At 42.6% G+C, this 18,560-nt stretch overlaps 1 protein-coding gene across 9 annotated transcripts in view; it reads right to left on the bottom strand.

Annotated features, from left to right (window-relative positions):
• Window positions 1–18,560, bottom strand: part of LOC134359917 (retinoic acid receptor RXR-alpha-A-like) — a 144,790-nt gene that overhangs the window by 21,491 nt on the left and 104,739 nt on the right. For 7 of the 9 annotated variants that reach the window (XR_010021222.1, XM_063073762.1, XM_063073759.1 and 4 more), the window contains 5 exons: window positions 14,854–15,023; window positions 13,063–13,192; window positions 8,374–8,506; window positions 7,987–8,078; window positions 6,502–6,607 (listed from right to left, as the gene is read on the bottom strand). Coding sequence is in view for 8 of the 9 variants with exons in the window: in XM_063073762.1 (XP_062929832.1) it covers window positions 6,502–6,607; window positions 7,987–8,078; window positions 8,374–8,506; window positions 13,063–13,192; window positions 14,854–15,023 (631 nt within the window). In the remaining variant the exon portion in view is untranslated. Of the gene's footprint in view, window positions 1–1,678; window positions 5,633–6,501; window positions 6,608–7,986; window positions 8,079–8,373; window positions 8,507–13,062; window positions 13,193–14,853; window positions 15,024–18,560 lie in introns of those variants that run through there. The other 2 variants (XM_063073765.1, XM_063073766.1) reach the window with 2 other exon arrangements.

The raw sequence follows: 18,560 nt of genomic DNA on the forward strand, positions 1-18,560 counted from the left end.
AGTTTTTTTTAAATAAAAGGATTTGTGAAAGTTGATCATTATTTGCCCACACTTAATTCAGTTTTGTTGATTGAAATTCAGACGGTGATGAAGTGGTCCACAGGAGTAAGATAGATTGCCTGGTTGGGTTGTTTCACAACCTCATGCTCATTATCAACAAGGCTAAGGAATTGAATGTGGACTTTAGGAAAGGGAAGTCAGGAGAACACACACCAGCCTTTATTGACAGGCCAATGGCAGAAAACGTGAGGCAGCTTCAAGTTCCTGGATGTCAACATCTCACAGGATCTATTTTTTGCCCAACACACTGATACAATCACGAAGAAGGCATGCCAGCGGCTTCATTTGGTTAAGTGCTTGAAAAGATTCGGGACATCACCAAAGACTTATAAATTTCTATAGCATGCAAAAGGCTGTAGACTCGGCCAGCTCCATTATGGGCATAATCCTCTGCACCACTGAGATCTTCAACAAGGCAGTATCCATCATAAAGACCCTCAACAAATGGAATATATCCTCTTCTCATTACTACCATCAGGGAGGAGATACAAGAGCATGAAGACCAACACTCAATTCAGAAACAGCTTCTTCCCCTCTACTATCAAATTTCTGAACAACCCATGAACATTACTATTTGCAGGGGTTCATCCTCTTGGAAGATGTTCTAACGTTAGCCTCTTTGAGGCAGAGCTCACAGGGACACCAGATACTGCAGAGATTCACAGAGGTGTCATTTTATTCTTCCTTTAAAAGTGTATATAAAAGGTGTTGAGACATCTGAGAGTGAAACATCACAGCCATTCATGTTAGGTTTCTTTGTAGGAAGTAATGGCCTGCAAATCCTGCCAGAGCTGACATGCATCCCATTTCTCTAACCTCAATTGGAGTTGCTCTTTCACCCTTAAAATAGCCTTCCATAGATCGTAGCTGGACCTTGTGTGTAGTTCTGGATCACTGGTCTTGAAAGCCTCAGCTCTAGGGCTCAACAGATTATGAATCTGGGTTTATCCACAGCTTTTGGTTTGTATACATCCAGTATGTTCTCGAAGGTACACACTCATCCACACACGTTTTGATGAAGTCGGTGACAACTGTGGCATATTCATTCAGGCTAACAGAATTTATTGTCCATTTAAATACCTCTATCAGATTTTGTCACATCTGAAACAAAGAACAATTCCATCTTCTCATCTGTTCTTGTACATCTTGGCTGCACCCACTCCAGAACTTTACATTGTTCTTTATGTGTTTTACCCAAAACCAAGCACACTGGCCCAATTGCATTTTCACCCACAGAACTGCCACTCACTGGATGTTTTTTGTTCTCGCACCATTCTCTGAAAACTCTGGAGTCTGTTGTGCGTGCAAATCCCAGATCAGCAGTTTCTGAGAGACTCAAACCACCCAGTCTGGCACCAACAATCATTCCATAGTCAGTCACTTAGGTCACATTTCTTCCTCATCCTGATGTTTGATTTGAGCAACTGAACCTCTTAGCCATCTCTGCATGCTTTCATGCATTGAGTTGCTGCCATATGATTGTCTGATCAGATATTTACATTAACGAGGTGTATAGATGTACCTAATACAGTGGCCACTAAGTGTATATACTCCGAGACCTCTTTCAGAATTGTGTCATCTAGTCTATATTTAACCTTCTCATTTTGCTAACCAAAATGTTACATTTAGGTCTCTGCATTAAATTCCATCTGCCACCTAACCATCCATACCATAAATCTGTCCACACCTCTTTGAAATCTATAACTACAGCCTGTACATTTCACTGTGACTCTCGGTTTTGACATCTTTGGGTGTGGAAACTTTGCCCTGGGCACCCAAGTGTAAGTCACTAACATTTTAGGCTACAGAATCACACAACATAGGAGGCCACTAGCTGACTTTGCCTGTGCCAGCTCTTTAATAGAGCTGCTGAATTAATTTTGTGCCCTTAAGTCTTTACTGGTAATCCTCCAGATCTTATTCCTTTAATGATTCACTACTTTGATTGAAAGTTGCCACTGAATCTAATCACTCTCACACAACAGAGCGAGCAGCAGTGAAAAGCCCCTCCATCCCATTCCAACATGTTATAAGATCACCTAGTTCCATGGCTTGAGATGACTTCCTCTCCTTATTTCCATATCCCCAATTCTGGAAGTACCCAAAAGTCCATCTCACCCTTGAACATACTCAACACCTCAGCAACCAAAGTAGAGTTCAGAGATCTTCATTCTCACCCCCAAATGATCAAACCTTCACTCTGAGATGAACCCCTCATTCTGGACTCTACAGCTGGAGGGGGCAGACTCTTGGTATCATAGTCATATTTTATTGATCCCGAGGGAAACTGGTTTTCGCTACAGTTGCACCATAAATAATTAAATAGTAATATGTAAATTATGCCAGGAAATAAGTCCAGGACCAGCCTATTGGCTCAGGGTGTCTGACCTTCCAAGGGAGGAGTTGTAAAGTTTGATGGCCACAAGCAGGAATGACTTCCTATGACGCTCGGTGTTGCATCTCGGTGGAATGAGTCTCTGGCTGAATGTACTCCTGTGCCCAGCCAGTCCATTATGTAGTGGATGGGAGATATTGTCCAAGATGGCATGCAACTTGGACAGCATTCTCTTTTCAGACACCACCATCAGAGAGTCCAGTTCCATCCCCACAACATCACTGGCTTTACAAATGATCTATCCTGTCACTTTCTCCCAGAATCTTGTATCTGTAAGCAGAGTACCTCTTGCCCTTCAGAACTCCAGTATCCTCAGCCAGAACCAAACCAATGGTTAAAAACATGACAAGAGATGACACAAGGTAGGGTACAGGGAACAGTTTATTACATTTAACACAGAAACAAATTTAAATTGAAATGGTTGCAATCACAGGGCGCCCTGATCTGTGTGAGGGCCTGAGAGACCCTGCCCCATAAACTGCTGTCTCTCTGGATCAGAGCAGGATACTACCTGCACTGTTTACACTGACACCTCCAGGGACCAATCTGAAAAATCCCCAGGGTTTCTCCTCTCAGCAACAAAAGCCCAGCAGCTCAAAGCAGAAACTTCTGGGAAATCAGACAGTCAGTAACCAGAGTGAATTAGATTGTGTTAGAATGCTCAGAGTGGCATTCACTCAATACTGGAACACGATGGATATTCGGATGCCACTAATTGGAAATTTAAAGCAAATCTGTCAAATTAAACAGGGAACAATTCAGCTTAAAATCCCGAATGGTCCCAGGAACACTTGCTTTCACCCTGCAGACTATTAAAGTATTAACATTTACAATAATTCAGCGAAATTCAATCTAACAAAAGGGATAAAGTTTCATTTATACAAAAATAGATTTCTGTAGACATTTTTCTTCTTTTTTTTTTGTTTTTCAGCAAGTGTTCGTAGTGTCAACACAGACTGATCACCATCACGTCTCAAAATTGACCGACCACAAGAATGGGCACACCCATCAGTACAGCTCTGATCATCAGGGAGGGGAGAGGGCCGAGAGGATAAGAGAAACAGAGGTTCGTATTGTGGAGGGTGAAGAGAGATAAACACACATGCACATGGATAGAGACGGAGAAATGAAAAAGAGAGACCGACAGTGAACAACACACATACATATAAGGACAGAAAGACAAAAGAGGAAAGACAGATTAAGGAAGACAATAGGAAATGGGGAGAACTGTAATAGATTTTGATATGATTGACAAAAAGATCAAACAAAGTGATACACAGCAAACATAATTAAACATGGAAAGGAAGAGATGGGCTGAAGAGGACATTGCATCTTGAGTAAATTCTGCAGGACAGAGACTCCTGGCGAGCTCCCCTTCCACTGTGCTCCTGCCCAGTGGCTGTGTTTCGAGAGTGATCTGGTGTGAGCGCCTCCATTTATTGCATAACTTTCTGTGCTTGCAACAGTTTAAAATGCAATTTTTAACTTTTTTTTACAAAATTGCTGTACTTAAAATATTTATATTTCAGGTTAAAATTCAGATTTGAAGTAAAATAAAGAAAATAAAGACCAAATCAGGAGAGGACTGGAGAGAATCCGTGTACAAGAATGAATACCACAGCCCACGAGGAATGTGGGCAGAACTGAGGAGAATAAGAAGCTGAAGACAGGGACACGGTTAAATGAGGTTTAAACTCCAGTTATCCATGTTTAGGAAAAATAAACAGGAGCTGATCAAGATCAATCTGTATGAATCTCTGATGGGTAAAACTCTTCTCTGACCCCTACACTCCAAGGAGCAAGGAAGGGGAGGGCTGGAGAATGCAGAGCAGGGAGAGGGAGGGAGGTAAAAGGGGTCGGAGGGTGGGTGGAAATGGAGCAGAGGGAGGGTTAGTACTAGTGTAGAGGACAAGAAGAATTGTACTGATCAGTTTAAGTGCAGATTGAACATTTGAGCTCCTTAATTTTTAAAACCAAACTCCTTTTACCCAGTCACTTTGTACTTAGGGCTTGATCTTTACTCATTATTTGAATGTTTTCCTTAGCAGCAAAGAATCTTCAGGATGCAGGCCCCAAACCTACCCAATATTCACAAGTGGAACTGGGTAGAAGGAGTCAACAAGACATCCCAAATGCACCAAACCATTCTTGGCAGCTCAGGAGGAGGATACTGATGAGGCCGTGTAACTCAATCATGCATGCAGGCAACTATTTCACTGATGTTACAACCGGCTCAAAGCATGGTATTTTGTGCTGAACATCAGCCTGCCACACAGCCAAGTTCACAATGGAGCAAGGTTGTTTTGTTCCAATTAATCCAAAAGCCTATAAGGTAGTCCATGAAACATTCAGTCGGCAGACCAATTGCGTAATTGAGAACTGCTCTGGGTTCTGCATGGGTCTGGAACGTGTAAACATAATCTGTTCATTAGCCACATCTCTCCAGCCAGCTCAGTGAGAAAGCAGAGAACAGGGAAACAATCAGTATGCAGCTTGCGAGAGCCCAGATGGGAGAACTTGCAACTAAACTAGTGAGGGGGCAGGTTCAGAGGGAGGCCAGTTCCATCTTGCTTCACATCTCCACCAGAGAACTTCATGTTGGGAATGGAGGCCACCCAGGGTTCCTTGAAGTCCAACTTCCAGTGTTGTCAAATCTCTGTAGAGGTCAACAAGACCAATCCCTTGAGGCTACCCCACATGCCGATGCAAACCAGGAACAAGTTAAATGAAGCCTCTGCTGTACTCGGAGAAGAGTCAGGGTGCGTGCGGACACATGCACACACAGATACCGTAGATCATCTCGATAAGCAATTTGTCACAGACCCAGAAATCGATGCAGAGTGCATATAAAAAGAAAATTATTCCTTTGTCATCTCATTAATGAGGAATTACAGTTGAGGGTGGGATGCAGGGAGTGGGAGTAGGGTCTGTAAATGCAGAGGGGAGGCCAAGGATTTTTGCACTGAGCCTGTACAAAAGAATGGCAAATCTGCTTCTGGGCTGCAGTTTTCTCTTTACCCGCAGCCTGCCTAGGTCATCTGATGAGGAGCTTCCAGCATCTCCATGAGAAAAGTGTCAATGGGTGTGTCGCCAATCAGCTTGAAGAAGAAAAGGTGCTCCAGGCATTTCAGTCCGATAGAACGCAGAGCTGGTAACCGCAGCAGAAGCTTGGCAAACCTGTCCGGCAACAAAGAATGGTTTAAGAGTTGTTGCAGAGGCGTGGCAAGCACTACCACACAAATCCCAGTACAGAGCTGCTGATTCCTGGCCAGGCATTCCTTAGTTCCTCAGCACTGAAGCACCCAGGCAACAGAACTGCATAGAACACAGTGGCTTCAGTTCCAACTCCTGTTTAGGACCTCGTAGTCTCACCTACAGCATCACATCAACCCCAACACCCCAGAATGGCAAAGAGTGGTTTATGTCAGTTTCAGTATCAGTGGGCAGGGATGGGGGTGGGGATCATGGAGATACAATTGTAGCCATGATCCCAGTTGTCAATCCGAAGCCACTATATCAAATTAGGATGACCAATGATTAACCACAGTGGTACTTTCCTTCACTAACAATAGTAGGGCAAAAGAATCTAGCAAAGGACAGAGAAGTCCATACACCAGGGAAATTGAGCAGGGTGTGTGGGACCCGTCCCCCCAGTGAGGGTCAGTGTGTGTGGGACCCGTCCCCCAATGAGGGTCAGTTTGTGTGTGGGACCCGTCCCCCAGTGAAGGTCAGTTTGTGTGTGGGACCCGTCCCCCAGTGAGGGTCAGTGTGTATGGGACCCGTCCCCAGTGAGGGTCAGTGTGTGTGTGGGACCCGTCCCCCAGTGAGGGTCAGTGTGTGTGGGACCCGTCTCCCCAGTGAGGGTCAGTGTGTGTGGGACCCATCCCACAGTGGGCGTCAGTGTGGGGGAAATCCATTCCCGATCAAAGGCATGAATTTTCAGTAAGTGCCGTAATATGTTCAGAGCCAATGTATTTTAAAAAAGTAAGATAGCATGTAATATCAGGATTTGACAGAAAGCGTTTTAGCAGCACTCTGAAGATTACCTGCCAGGCTGCTCTGGGTATTTCTGTTTGCAGTATCCTTCCAGGGATGCGTACACCTTCTCACGGAGGGCCTCCACCTCCCCAGGATTGGACAGGCCTTTGGCATCTGCAAGAAACAGAGCATCACATAATTAGCCAAGTGCTTTGGCATAAGAAATAGGAGCAGGAGTAGACCACCTGGCCTGTTGAGCCTTCTCCACCATTCAATAAGATCGTGGCTGATCTGGCCATAGATTTATCTCCACCTACCTGCCTTTACCCCATAACTCTTTATTCCCTTACTACGCAAAAATCTATCCAACCTCATCTTAAATATATTTACTGAGGTAGTTTCCACTGCTTCATTGGGCAGAAATAAAACTAGAGGAAAAGAATTTTAACAAAGTCCAAGGTCTTGCTCTAAGTAAGAACTGGAATTCAATTATAAACAAGGTGGGAGAGTGAAAACCTGATTGGCTGAGGACTAACGAATCAGGAGGGATGGACTATGGGGGTATAAATCCCACGGGACTGAACATACTCAGGCATCATCCCTGAAGAAGATAGCAGAGCTTGTCATTGGAATGCCCGTTATAATTGATATGTAGCCGGCTGGAAGTCTAAGAAGAGTTAATTCCTTATTTCTGATTTGGTTTTATCTCACTCTATTTACATCTCCACCAACACACCTTCACTAATTTTTACCACCGCCTTCAATATATCATTCAATATTAGTTTCCACTCTGAGACAGAGGTGTCAATGTGTTCTCTCCGCCATCCTTCCCCTTGTCTACTCCTTAAAACATTTATTTTTAAACCTTCCCTTGTCTTAATGTAAGGTCACTGAAATGTTTATTCCATTTCTTTTTATATAGATGCTGCAACACATGCTACTTCAGCCCATTTCATCCATCAGTCCATTCCTGTTCCTTCTGTAGCCCTGCAACTTACTCTCCCTCAATGTTCATTAAACACCCCTCCTTAGGACTTAGCTATACGGACGGACGGACAGACCGATGGAATAGATAGATAGAAAGAATCAGAATTACAAAGGTTTGTAGCAGAAGAAACCCACACAGGCAAAGGGAGAATGTGTAAGCTCTATGCAGCATGTATACATAGTCAGCTTGAATAATTCTAGCAGATCTATTTTTATTTCAATGTTCTTTCATAATTTCACTGAAGAATTTCAAAGTGGATTCGGCTGACCCTGGAGTTAGGCTTAAATCTGCAGCCTTCAGAGTCAGAGCGACGAGGCATGGCTGAGCATTAATGGAAAGATATAACGCAATTAACATAGGGAAAGGGGGTTCAACGTCCCATTTCTCTAAAAGTATGTGAAAGCATTTTTTTTTAAGAATATAGTGAAGTTGTAATACATCAGCAAAATAATGACTAGGCTACAATTCAAGGTTGTTGGGCAGCTCCTTATGGAACTGAGATGAAGGCTACACAGATACCTCAGGAGAAGAGCAGCAACAGGAGATGTATATTGTTAACCCTTACCTGGATTGAAGAGCACAATAGCTCGCAGACAGCCCAGCTCTGTCTTGTCCATTTGCATATCACGCATTTTAGAGACGAGCTCTGTTAGAACTCTGCAAGGTATTAAAGATTGGTTATAAAATACAGCTTGTCCCATCTACAGGCATTTCAACAGAAGCCAACAAATCCAATTCATTTTAAATTCTCCAAAACAGAATAGATGACTTTCAAATAGCACATCTCAGTATTATAGACACACTCTGCCATTTCACCTCCCGGATCTCTCCTCAAATCCCTCCTCCTGTCCAGTTTCCACTCTTAAGTATCCTGCCCTGGCCACCAGGGATGATTTTGAAACTTTTTAGAAACAGCCACCACCCTCCTGGGTCAGGTGACACAGGCACTCACCTGTCAAAGATGGCTCCCACTCCTGCACTGTGTGCACTATTCCGATGAACATGCAGGCCGGTCGCCAGCAGGATCCCATCTTTCACAGCTATAGAACGATGCGAGAATGAAGCGATGAGCAACTCATTCCAGCCTGTGGATATAAAAGCAGGAATCTATTAAATCGAAAACAGAATGCAGGATCTTACTGCAAAAGCTTTTACACAAATCCAACTGAAGCTAGAGGCTGGGTATCCTGAAGTGACTCCCAAAGCTTTCCCATCATTTCCAAAGCACAAGTCAAGAACACAAAGTCACCATCTTTCTGGATGAGTGTTGATCCAACAAGAAGTCTGGGCTTTCAACACTATTTAGAACAAAGCTGGCTATTTGACACCCCATTCAGCATCCTCCACCACCATTATCATGGCTGTGTTGCATACTGACATTACATGCATAGCCCACTTTAAGTGCACTACTTAAAATTGCAAACTGTATCAGTATAAAGGCCAAAGCAGCAGGCACACAGGAACAACACTGCCTGCAGGTTCTCCTCTGAGTCGCACACCATCCTGACTTGGATATACATCACTGCTTCTTTATTATCACTTAATCTATATCCCAGAACTCCCTACCCAAGAGCATCTTGGAGTACCTTCCCCAGAAGCTCTGCGCAGTTCAAGGTTTAAATTCACTATCTCCCTTTTTCAGGAGAATTAATGTCAGAGAAATACAGAAAGGCATTACGAGGCATCCATATCCTGAAAAACAATAAATAATGAAAATGATCCCACCTCTGTTACTCTTCTTGGCTTTTCTGCACAATGCAAAGCTTCAGTGCCTTAACACATTATTATTAGTATTCTAGGTATCTACCTACTCAACATTATGGGTCAGATTGCAGCAATCTCTGATGCTGCCCCACTTTGGGTTTAAGTCTCTTCCCTCAACAAGCAGCATTGAACTTAGGGTTACTGGTAAGATGGAAATAGAGTCACCATTCACTGATCTTGGTGAACGAGCGAATGGAGGGAAATTCTGGTCTTTGAACATTTCCTGTGGGCAGGCTTTTTATGAGGAAAGGATGGATAAGCCTGGCTTGTAACTGTTAGAGATTGGAAATCTGAGAGGAACTTGACTGAGGCCCTTGGCAAGGTGGATATGAATATGTTGCCTCTTATGGGAGAATTTAAAGCTTGGAGGTTACTGTTAGAGATTACCTATTTATGACAGAAAAATATTTTTTTCTCTCCCCAAGGGCAGCAAGTCTCTGAAATGCTCTTCCCAAGACAGAAGTAGAAGCAGATTCTTTAAATATTTTGAAGGCAGAGCGAGGGAGATATTTAATATGGGAGTGAAAGTTTACTATGGGAATGAAAATCAAATTTGAGGTTACGACCAGGTTAGTCATGATGTTATTAAGCAGTAGAACTAACTTACTCATACCCCCAATTTATGTCTGTATTCTTTAAATCTTGATGAAAGGATTGAAATTCCCCATTGAATCCTACCTCCTCCATAAAGCAGCTTAAACATATAGAACATAGAAAATAGAACAGTACATACCACAGAATGGGTCCTTTGGCTCACGATGCTGTGCGGACTTTTAAGCCTACTCTTCAATAAATCTAACCCTTTCTTCCTACACAATCCACAGCCCTCTGCAACACACAAAGTGCTGGACGAACTCAGCAGGCCAAGCAGCATCTATGGAAAAGAGAACAGTCGATGTTTCAGGCCAAGACCCTTCAGCAGGACTGGAGAAAAAAGGACTGCCGTAAGGGTGTTGACCCGAAACGTTGACTGCACTCTTTTCCACAGATGCTGCTGGCCTGCTGAGTTCCTCCAGCATTCTGCATGTGTTGCTTGGGTTTCCAGCATCTGCAGATTTTCTCTTTTTTGTGATTTCATAACCCTCTGTTTTTCTTTCATCCATGTGCCTATCTTAGAGTCACTTAAGTGTCCTGAATGTATCTGCCACAGCCCCAGCAGTACATTCCAGAAACTGTAAGAAACCTGCCTCCAACTTTCCTCAACTCACCTTAAAAGGATATCCTCTGGATTTAGCCACTGTGAAAAAGTTGCTGGCTGTCCATTCTATCCATACCTCTATAATCCTAATGCACCATTATCAAGTCACCTCTCATACCCCATCACTCCAGGGAAAAATTCTAATGCACTCTTCCTTTCCCTCAAGTTCTGTAATTCAGGCAGCATCCTAATAAATCACCTCTCTAATGTTTCCACCTCTTTCCTATAATAAGGTAATGAGAACTGAACGCAATACCCCAAGTGTGGTCTAACCAGAGTTTTACAGAGCTGAAAACTCAAAATTGATAAATCTACTGGACATCTGTCTTAATATTTCCTAATGTCACTCAATATCAAATATTATCTGTCACTTATATAGCATTATGTGGTAACATAGTTCAGGACAACTTACAGAAGAATTAACAAACAACAAGAGATTTGGAGGCAAGGATGAGAACTATAAAATTTAGAGATTGCTGGCAGGGAACCAATGATGACCTGTTGGCACAAGGCTGACTTGAGCTACTGGTAAAGCAACACAATTTTGAACAAGCTCCAGTTTATACAGGGTGCTGGTTGGGAAGCCAGATAACACTTCTGAAAAGTGGCCCAAGATGTCTTAATTATTTTTATACAGGATGCTACACTAACACAAGTCGATATCTTCATTTGCATAAATCAATTCAGACTTTAATATTTCATTTAGCAATATGGATTGATCTCCAGTAATCAACACAAGCTCTGGGGAAAATTATCTGAATTCAACAAGAATCACTCTAGCTTTCCACTCTAGTTTGTTAGTTAACTCTAGTTAGTCAAGATCCATGCTGAGAACAGAGGCCAAACATCTTGCCAACGTGCACCCAGCACAAACATGAGCTCATCCAAAACTCTGCTGTTTGTGTTCTACCCTTAAGAGATCTTCTAAAACTATAAAAAGTTATCACATTGAGGCTGTAGAGAGAATGCTTCAACTTGGTGACTACAGCCTAACTAGAGGTCACTATGATAAGAAATCCAATAGGGAATTCAGATGAAGCATCTTTATCCCAAGACTACAATTCACTAACAGCTTAATTTCTTCTTTTTAAATATCTTTTCATTCCTTTTCAAGGTGGTTAGGATCCTGTCCGAGTCAGTGATCTACAACTGGCACTCACACTGTGGGCCTTCAAAGCAGTGGGTTCCCACTCTCGGACCTCGCCAAGTGGCCTAGCATTTTCTATATCTCCAGGAGCAATCTGAAAGATCCACACCTTCGAGTTGCAGCCCAGCGGCTCTGTGGATGATCCGATTCCTTGCTGGTGTCACTGACTGAAATGTCGCAGGAGATTGAAACATCGAGACAACAGTGCATGCAGCTGTCGAAATGCCTGACACTGAAACAGCGAGTTGTTGGCCTCCCCTTTCACTGTGGCAGGAGCGATGCCTCTCTCCCCCTTGTTAGTGAGTGAGAGAGAGAGACAGCCTGTGGGACGGCAAAGTGTTGGGATGGACAGTGGTTTTTGATGCACTACAGATCATGGTCTCATTGGGGGCTTTGCTGTTGCTTACATGGCAGGTGGTGGGGGACACTGATGCTTTTGCTGAGACAGGTAGGGGAGAGGGCGGGGAGGGTTGATGCCTGTTGCTGTTTGTGCATAAGAGGTGGGGCTCTGGGGTTCCAATAGTTTGGGGATGTCTGTGAGAATTAAGAATTTCAGGTTGTATGCTGTATACATTCTCTGATATAAATTGAACACTGAACCACTATTTGATGGGAATAATTGAGGTGGAAAATATAGATACATTTAAAGAAATGGACAAGCACAGAAGGGAGATAAAAACCAAGACAGACTAGGAAATCCCGGAGGTGGCTCATGTGGAGCATTGTCTGGCTGGATTGAAAGTGTATATGATACAGAAACAGCTCAGTGTAAACACTGAACAATATCTGGAAAAGGAGAGGAGTTGCTCAGCACAATACATGGGAATTAGAGTTGCAAATCTAATAAAAGAACAAAAGGTAATGGTTAGGAATCTTCAGAATGACTTTCTTAGGGATTGGATCCTATGACTGTGAAACAAATTATCCTCCAGCAGTATTCTCTGATCACAGGCATTCTACAAAGACACCATCCTATGACCTTCCCAGTTATTACCCCAAGTTACATACTTTTAGGAGCGAGAAGTGGCACAATGCAATAAATGCCATTTAATTAGCCAACAACCTCCAAAAGACCATTCCACCAATCAATGCAGAACAATGCAAGTTCAGCTTGATCTTGATCTCTGAGCAACCCAATAGCCTTGCATTTGATCACAAGACCCAGAAAATGATACTGATTGTCCAGGCATGAAAAACAAACCAGGAGAGACACTTGGCCTTTCACTGAGAGGCACAGCACAACATGCCCTGGTAAACTCAATAGCATAACATAGATTGAATCTGCACAACAATGATACATTGTGTGTGTGTGTGTGTGTGTGTGTGTGTGTGTGAGAGACAGTGCGAGAGCAAGCGCGTGACACTTGAAGGGATAATATGGAAATGTGACTTAGGGTCATACAGAAGAAGAAGATTCCAGACAATGGGGAAGGTGGTTATCACGCTAATTGGGTTACAGGATTGATGAGCTAGGGTAGATCGGTACAATTACTGGGATAACAGCATTGGTCAAAATAAGAAATGCTCATTACCTGCCCTCAGAAGAATAACCTGGTCGTCCAGTGGGAGCTCTGAGAAGTGTGGAATCCGCTTGGCCCACTCGACCAGCGTGAAGAGCTGCTTGTCTGCTGCTTGACAGATGTTGGTAACTGGGTCATTTGGCTGGCCAAGAAACAGAAGACTATGTTAACACACAAGCTTTGATTGCAATGCCTGAAAGTGCAGAAGCACAAGCATTCAAAATAAAAGTCAAAGATAAAAGATTTATCTTTGTAGCTGCCTTATGAATGAAAAGGTCTAGAAGGTTACACTAAGATTTAGATGAGGAAAGCCAGTGGAGTCTGGAATGCAACATGAACATCACCATGGTTGGATTGGGCATAATAGCCAATTTTTGAGACATACACCTAAATGCAATTGATAATTACTAACTATAGCTGATGAACTGAGCTTGGCACAATGGTATATTGTCCACTTCCTGGGATAAGTGCAGTCTAGGGCAATAAAAACAGAACTTTCTGGAAACAGTCAGTAAATCAAGCAGTCTCAGTGGAAAGGGCAACAGGTTAATCTTTAGGCCAAGGACCTTTCATATTGATCACTGATTGCATGCAGTATAGAGCACATAAACTGGTCCATGTCAGCATTCATGTAGCACTCAATGAAGCACTTCTCATTAACTGCTTATCTTTCCACTGATACTACATGACCCACTGAGCATGTAACAGACATGTTCCGTTGTTATTTCATATTTTCACCAATTGCTGACTTAGGAAATTCATTTATTTTCCAGCTGGCCCATTTGATTGGCAGTTTAATAACCAACCTAGGCATTTGTTGTCACCATAATAAGTGCACCATGCAAGGCAATAAAAGGTATACAGGAGGTAAGTATCGAAACTATTTTGTAGTTTTGAACACCTGGACTAAAGCACCTCTCAACTTTCGTGCTCACTATTGATGAAGGAACCATACAGCCAAAATTGTGTGCATTCAGGTTCCATAATTAGCAATGAACAGCAAACAATCCATTTTAGCAATGCTGATAATGAATTTGCCCATACATATGAAGAATACCTAACTTCCTCCTGAGACGACGGTTGGAGCTCTGGCTCAGTGCTTGATCTGGTACAATACAATGCCACATCATTGGCAGCACTGATGGAGTACTCAATGATGTGGTAAATGTGGTATAGAAACTGGAATTTATTGCAAGGTAAGTGCAGGGATTTGCTACCATCCCATGTCAGTGGTGAGGCACTGGAATTTGTTTTTGAGCACTGGAATTTGCCGTGCAATGTAGACATAAGAATTAATTGCTTTATCATGTAAAATGGGCACTGAAACTTAATGCCATAGCGTTTTACCCACAAGGGACAAGAACTTGAAGCAAAAAACAAACTGCTGGAGGAACTGAGCAGGTCAAACAACCTACATAGAGAAAAGGAACTGCTGTTGTTTTGGATCAAGACCTCCTTCAGTTCCTCCAACCGTTTGTTTGTTACTCCAGGTTGCAGCATCTGCAGTCTTTTCTGTCTCTAGAAACTAAAACTTCTGCTGTATTGCTGTGACAGTGGAAATTATTTCCTTTAGACGCAGGCATTGGAATTCATTAGCATACCTCCACTGTAGTAGAATTACTGCTGCTGTGTTTAGACCATCACGCAGCACGTCCACGTCACACAGGCTCTAGTTCCGAAATGTATTAAATTCTCATTCGGTACTGGAATTTCTTTTTGTGGCTGTGCTTACAGGGCCAGGATTTATTGGAGTGCAGTGTGATGCAAGCACAATGATTTGTGCTGTGTGCAGTGTGTACTCACTGAGCTGCTGCCCATTCCGAGGTTGGAATCGATGTAAGTCTCAGTCTTAGGCTCTACAGCCAGCTCTGCCTCCACTATCTTCTCCACTGGCATGTCCTCGTTGGCACTGCTCGTTGATTCCACCTCATTCTCATTCCTGTCCTTACCCCGCTGTCTCTCCTCTTGTACAGCTGCAGGCAAGAAAGGGGATAACTGTTGAGGGTCCCAACTCAACATCACTCAACAGATCTCCTCTCAACTGTGCAAACAACTCACATGTAGTAATGACATTTCAGAAACCCACCCAAAGCCACCTGTCCCACACCCCAGCCTGGTTCGTTTCTTTCAAAGCAAGTTTCCTTCCATTTTGTTCTATTCTCCCCTTTGCAGGAAGTGCCTTGTGCTGAACTGTGGGTCCCATACTTGCGAGGCAGCCTTCAGTGAGCATATTCCACCTCACAAGCAAACCACCCAGCCCGTTTTCCCTCAACCCAGGTCTTTCAGCAGGAGTTACTGAACAGTGAGCAGTGTAAAGATCCCAGACTGCCTCTCACCTTGCTCACTCAGGGAAAGTTGCAACAAACGAGGACTTAGGGAGAGATAAGAAGAGTGACTGCCATTGATATCAAGACAGCATTTTTGGCATCAAGGCACCTTGGTAAAAAAACAAGTGAGTGTTGAATGGCAATGTTCTAAAGGCCAACGCAGACTCAAAATGAAATTCAAGACAGATGGTTGAAGCTCAGGATGTTTCCACATGATTGAACAATTCTCAATTCCTTAAGACCATTAGAACATCCATCCCATTGAATCTGCTCCGCCATTCAATCATGTCTGATTTATTTTCCCTCTCAACCCCTTTCTTCTGCTTTCTCCCTGTAATCTTTGACACCCTTACTAATCAAGAAACTATAACCTCTGCCTTACATATACTCATGGCCTCCACAACTGTCTGTGGCAATGAATTCCACAGATTCACCACCCTCTGGCTTAAGAAATTTCTCTTCATCTTCGTTCTAAAGGAACAGCCTTCTATGCTGAGGCTGTGCCCTCTAGTTCTAGATCTAGATCCTTCCACGATTTGAAACATCCTCTCCTCATCCACGGTACCTTGGCCTTTTAATATTCAGTAGGTACATTGAGATCCACCCTCATTTTTCTAAACTCTAGTGAGTACAAGCTCATAGGCATCAAACAGTCCTTGTGAATTTCATTTCCAGGATCATTCTCGTAAACTTCTTCTGGATCCCAATGCCAGTACAACCTTTCTTAGACAAGAAGCCCAAAACTGCTCACAGTACTCCAAATGTGGCCTGAGCATTCAAATCACAATTCTCTGCAAATGAGGTGACTTGCGGCTATATAAAGGAAGCTTGGACAACATTCAAGCATTGGTAAGACACATCTGTGACATTGTTACACTGACCAATCACTGTCTCCCACACCAGAGAATGTAACCATCTATCCTAGCATTCAGAAGCATTACCATAGCTAAATTCTGTACCATCCATATCCTGATGGTCACCCATGACTAGAAACTTAACTTCCCATGCCACGTAAATACTGTGGCTATACAAGTATGAGACAGGTTAGGGGCTGTGTGGTAAGTGGCTCACTCCATGGCATGCCAAGGCCTTTCCACCATCAATATTCAAGGTACAAGTTAGAAATGTAATGGAACACTCTCTCCTTGTCTGAAGTTGTGCAATGCCAACAACCCTCGAAGCCTGGCACCACCCAAAACAATGCAACTCACTTAATCAGTACCCAACTTTCACCCTGAAATTCATGCTCTCCACCAACAGTGCACAGTGGCTTTCACGAGTACCAGTTGAGTAATAGCATCTCCCAGACCCTCAACCACTACTGCCAAGGAAAAGCATACACCATTCCCTACGAGTTCTATTCCAAGTCACACGAGTCCTTCATCATCTCTGCACTCTTCATCCAACAGCACAGTGGGTTATACTTTCACTAGAAGAACTGCAGCCATTCAAGGTGGCAGTTCTCCACTACTGTCTCAAAGGCACTTAAGGACGGACAATATTTGTTGGCCTTGCCGGCAGAAGTCCCAGAACTCAAAAATGAAAATAATAAAAATTGTGGTGTTCCTCCCACTATCAGATGAATTTCAGCCTCATCTAACACTCAGGATGCACTGCAAAGAAGAACCTATGCATTCTCTGTTGACAGGAAATTTAATGCACATTTCTGCAATGAACAGACACTCCAGTTAAATAATTTGGTTCTGAAAAGGAGTGGAAAAACACAGAACCCTGGAATCACACACTCAAAATTCAAAACCTGTAAAGGACATGGAGGATCTTTAAACTCGAGACCAGCCTTTCTCAACCTTTTTGTTCTGGAGGAACCGTTGAAATAGTTTTCAGGTCTCAGGGAACCCGAGTAAAAATTATTTTATCTTCACCTCACAGTACGTTAGTGTGATCAGTAAGTTGTAGCTCCAATAATCCAAAAATAATTGTCAATGTTCTTTTAAGTAGAGAGTGAATTTTTAGCCAACCTTTCTTGAAAAAGATAATTAGCTTAGCTTACCTTTTTGAAATTAATCTCTTTCTTTCCCTTTCATAAATTGTTTACAGCTCATAAGGCAAACATAATACATTACTGTTAAATAACTGGCTTAAGCCAAAACAAGATTTAATTTTTCTAATGGGAGCTTCAGTAGATTTCATTTAAATAAGGTTTGTAAATTGATTTTAATTAACGCTATTTACAACATGAAAATTTATTGACAATGTTGGATAGTCAAGTTACCAAAAACCATAAGCCAAAGCAATTTGAATGAAAATATAGCCTAAGACACAATTTTATACAAGACTTTGCAAAACCATTTTCTTACTAAGCGTCATGATCAGGCTCAAATATAGGCCTAGCATGTGAAACCTATGCTTGTTTTTTGCTGCACAAATACTCAATTCTGGGTCAAACCTGAGATAAGCACACAAGGTTTTCAGCTTCAACTGATATGAGACTATCTCTGTCCTTATTGTTGATGCTTGTCAAACAAGAAAAAGCTTGCTCACACATGTAAGAGGTTGAAAATTGCAGCAAAATGATCACTGATTTCCTATGAATGGCAGGATGCTCTTCTTTCACAGAAATCCAGACCTTGTCCAGGGGCAGGTCAGTAAATCTCATCTTGAGTGCACGATCAGACTGAATCTCACAAAGTTCTTCCTCTTCCCTCAAAGTTTTCAGTAAGACTCCAGACTTTCTGATCCTTCCTCACTCTTAAGCCCAAGCAGCAGTGGAAATATTTCAAGAGTTCCTTTTGCAGCACGATTTTCCAAAGGTTCAATTTCCTTTTAAATCCAAGAATTTTGTCACTTGAAGTCAAACGATTTTCTCCAGGGCCTTGCAGAGACTTGTTCAACTGGTTCATAAGATGAAAAATGTCTGCTAAATAAGCTAGTTACTGCAACCATTCTTCATCTTCAAAACACTCAGCAAAATCTGGCCTACTATTTTCTTGATTCACCTTTCAGCCTAAACACCCTGTTGAGAACCCTTCCTCTGCTAAGCCACTGAATTTCTGCATGTCACAGGAGATTGGTGTGCTCTTTGTCCAGGTTTTCACAGTCTTTTTTTTTAAAAAACATCCCGATTGAACTGGTGGTCTTTGTTTAATAAAGTTAACTATTTTTGTGGCATCATCCGGAACTTTTTTTAATTTCATCTCCAAGAGTTTTTGACATCAGCACCTC

The sequence above is a fragment of the Mobula hypostoma genome, chromosome 21 (assembly GCF_963921235.1).
Source record: "Mobula hypostoma chromosome 21, sMobHyp1.1, whole genome shotgun sequence".
In the NCBI taxonomy this organism is placed as follows: domain Eukaryota; kingdom Metazoa; phylum Chordata; class Chondrichthyes; order Myliobatiformes; family Myliobatidae; genus Mobula; species Mobula hypostoma.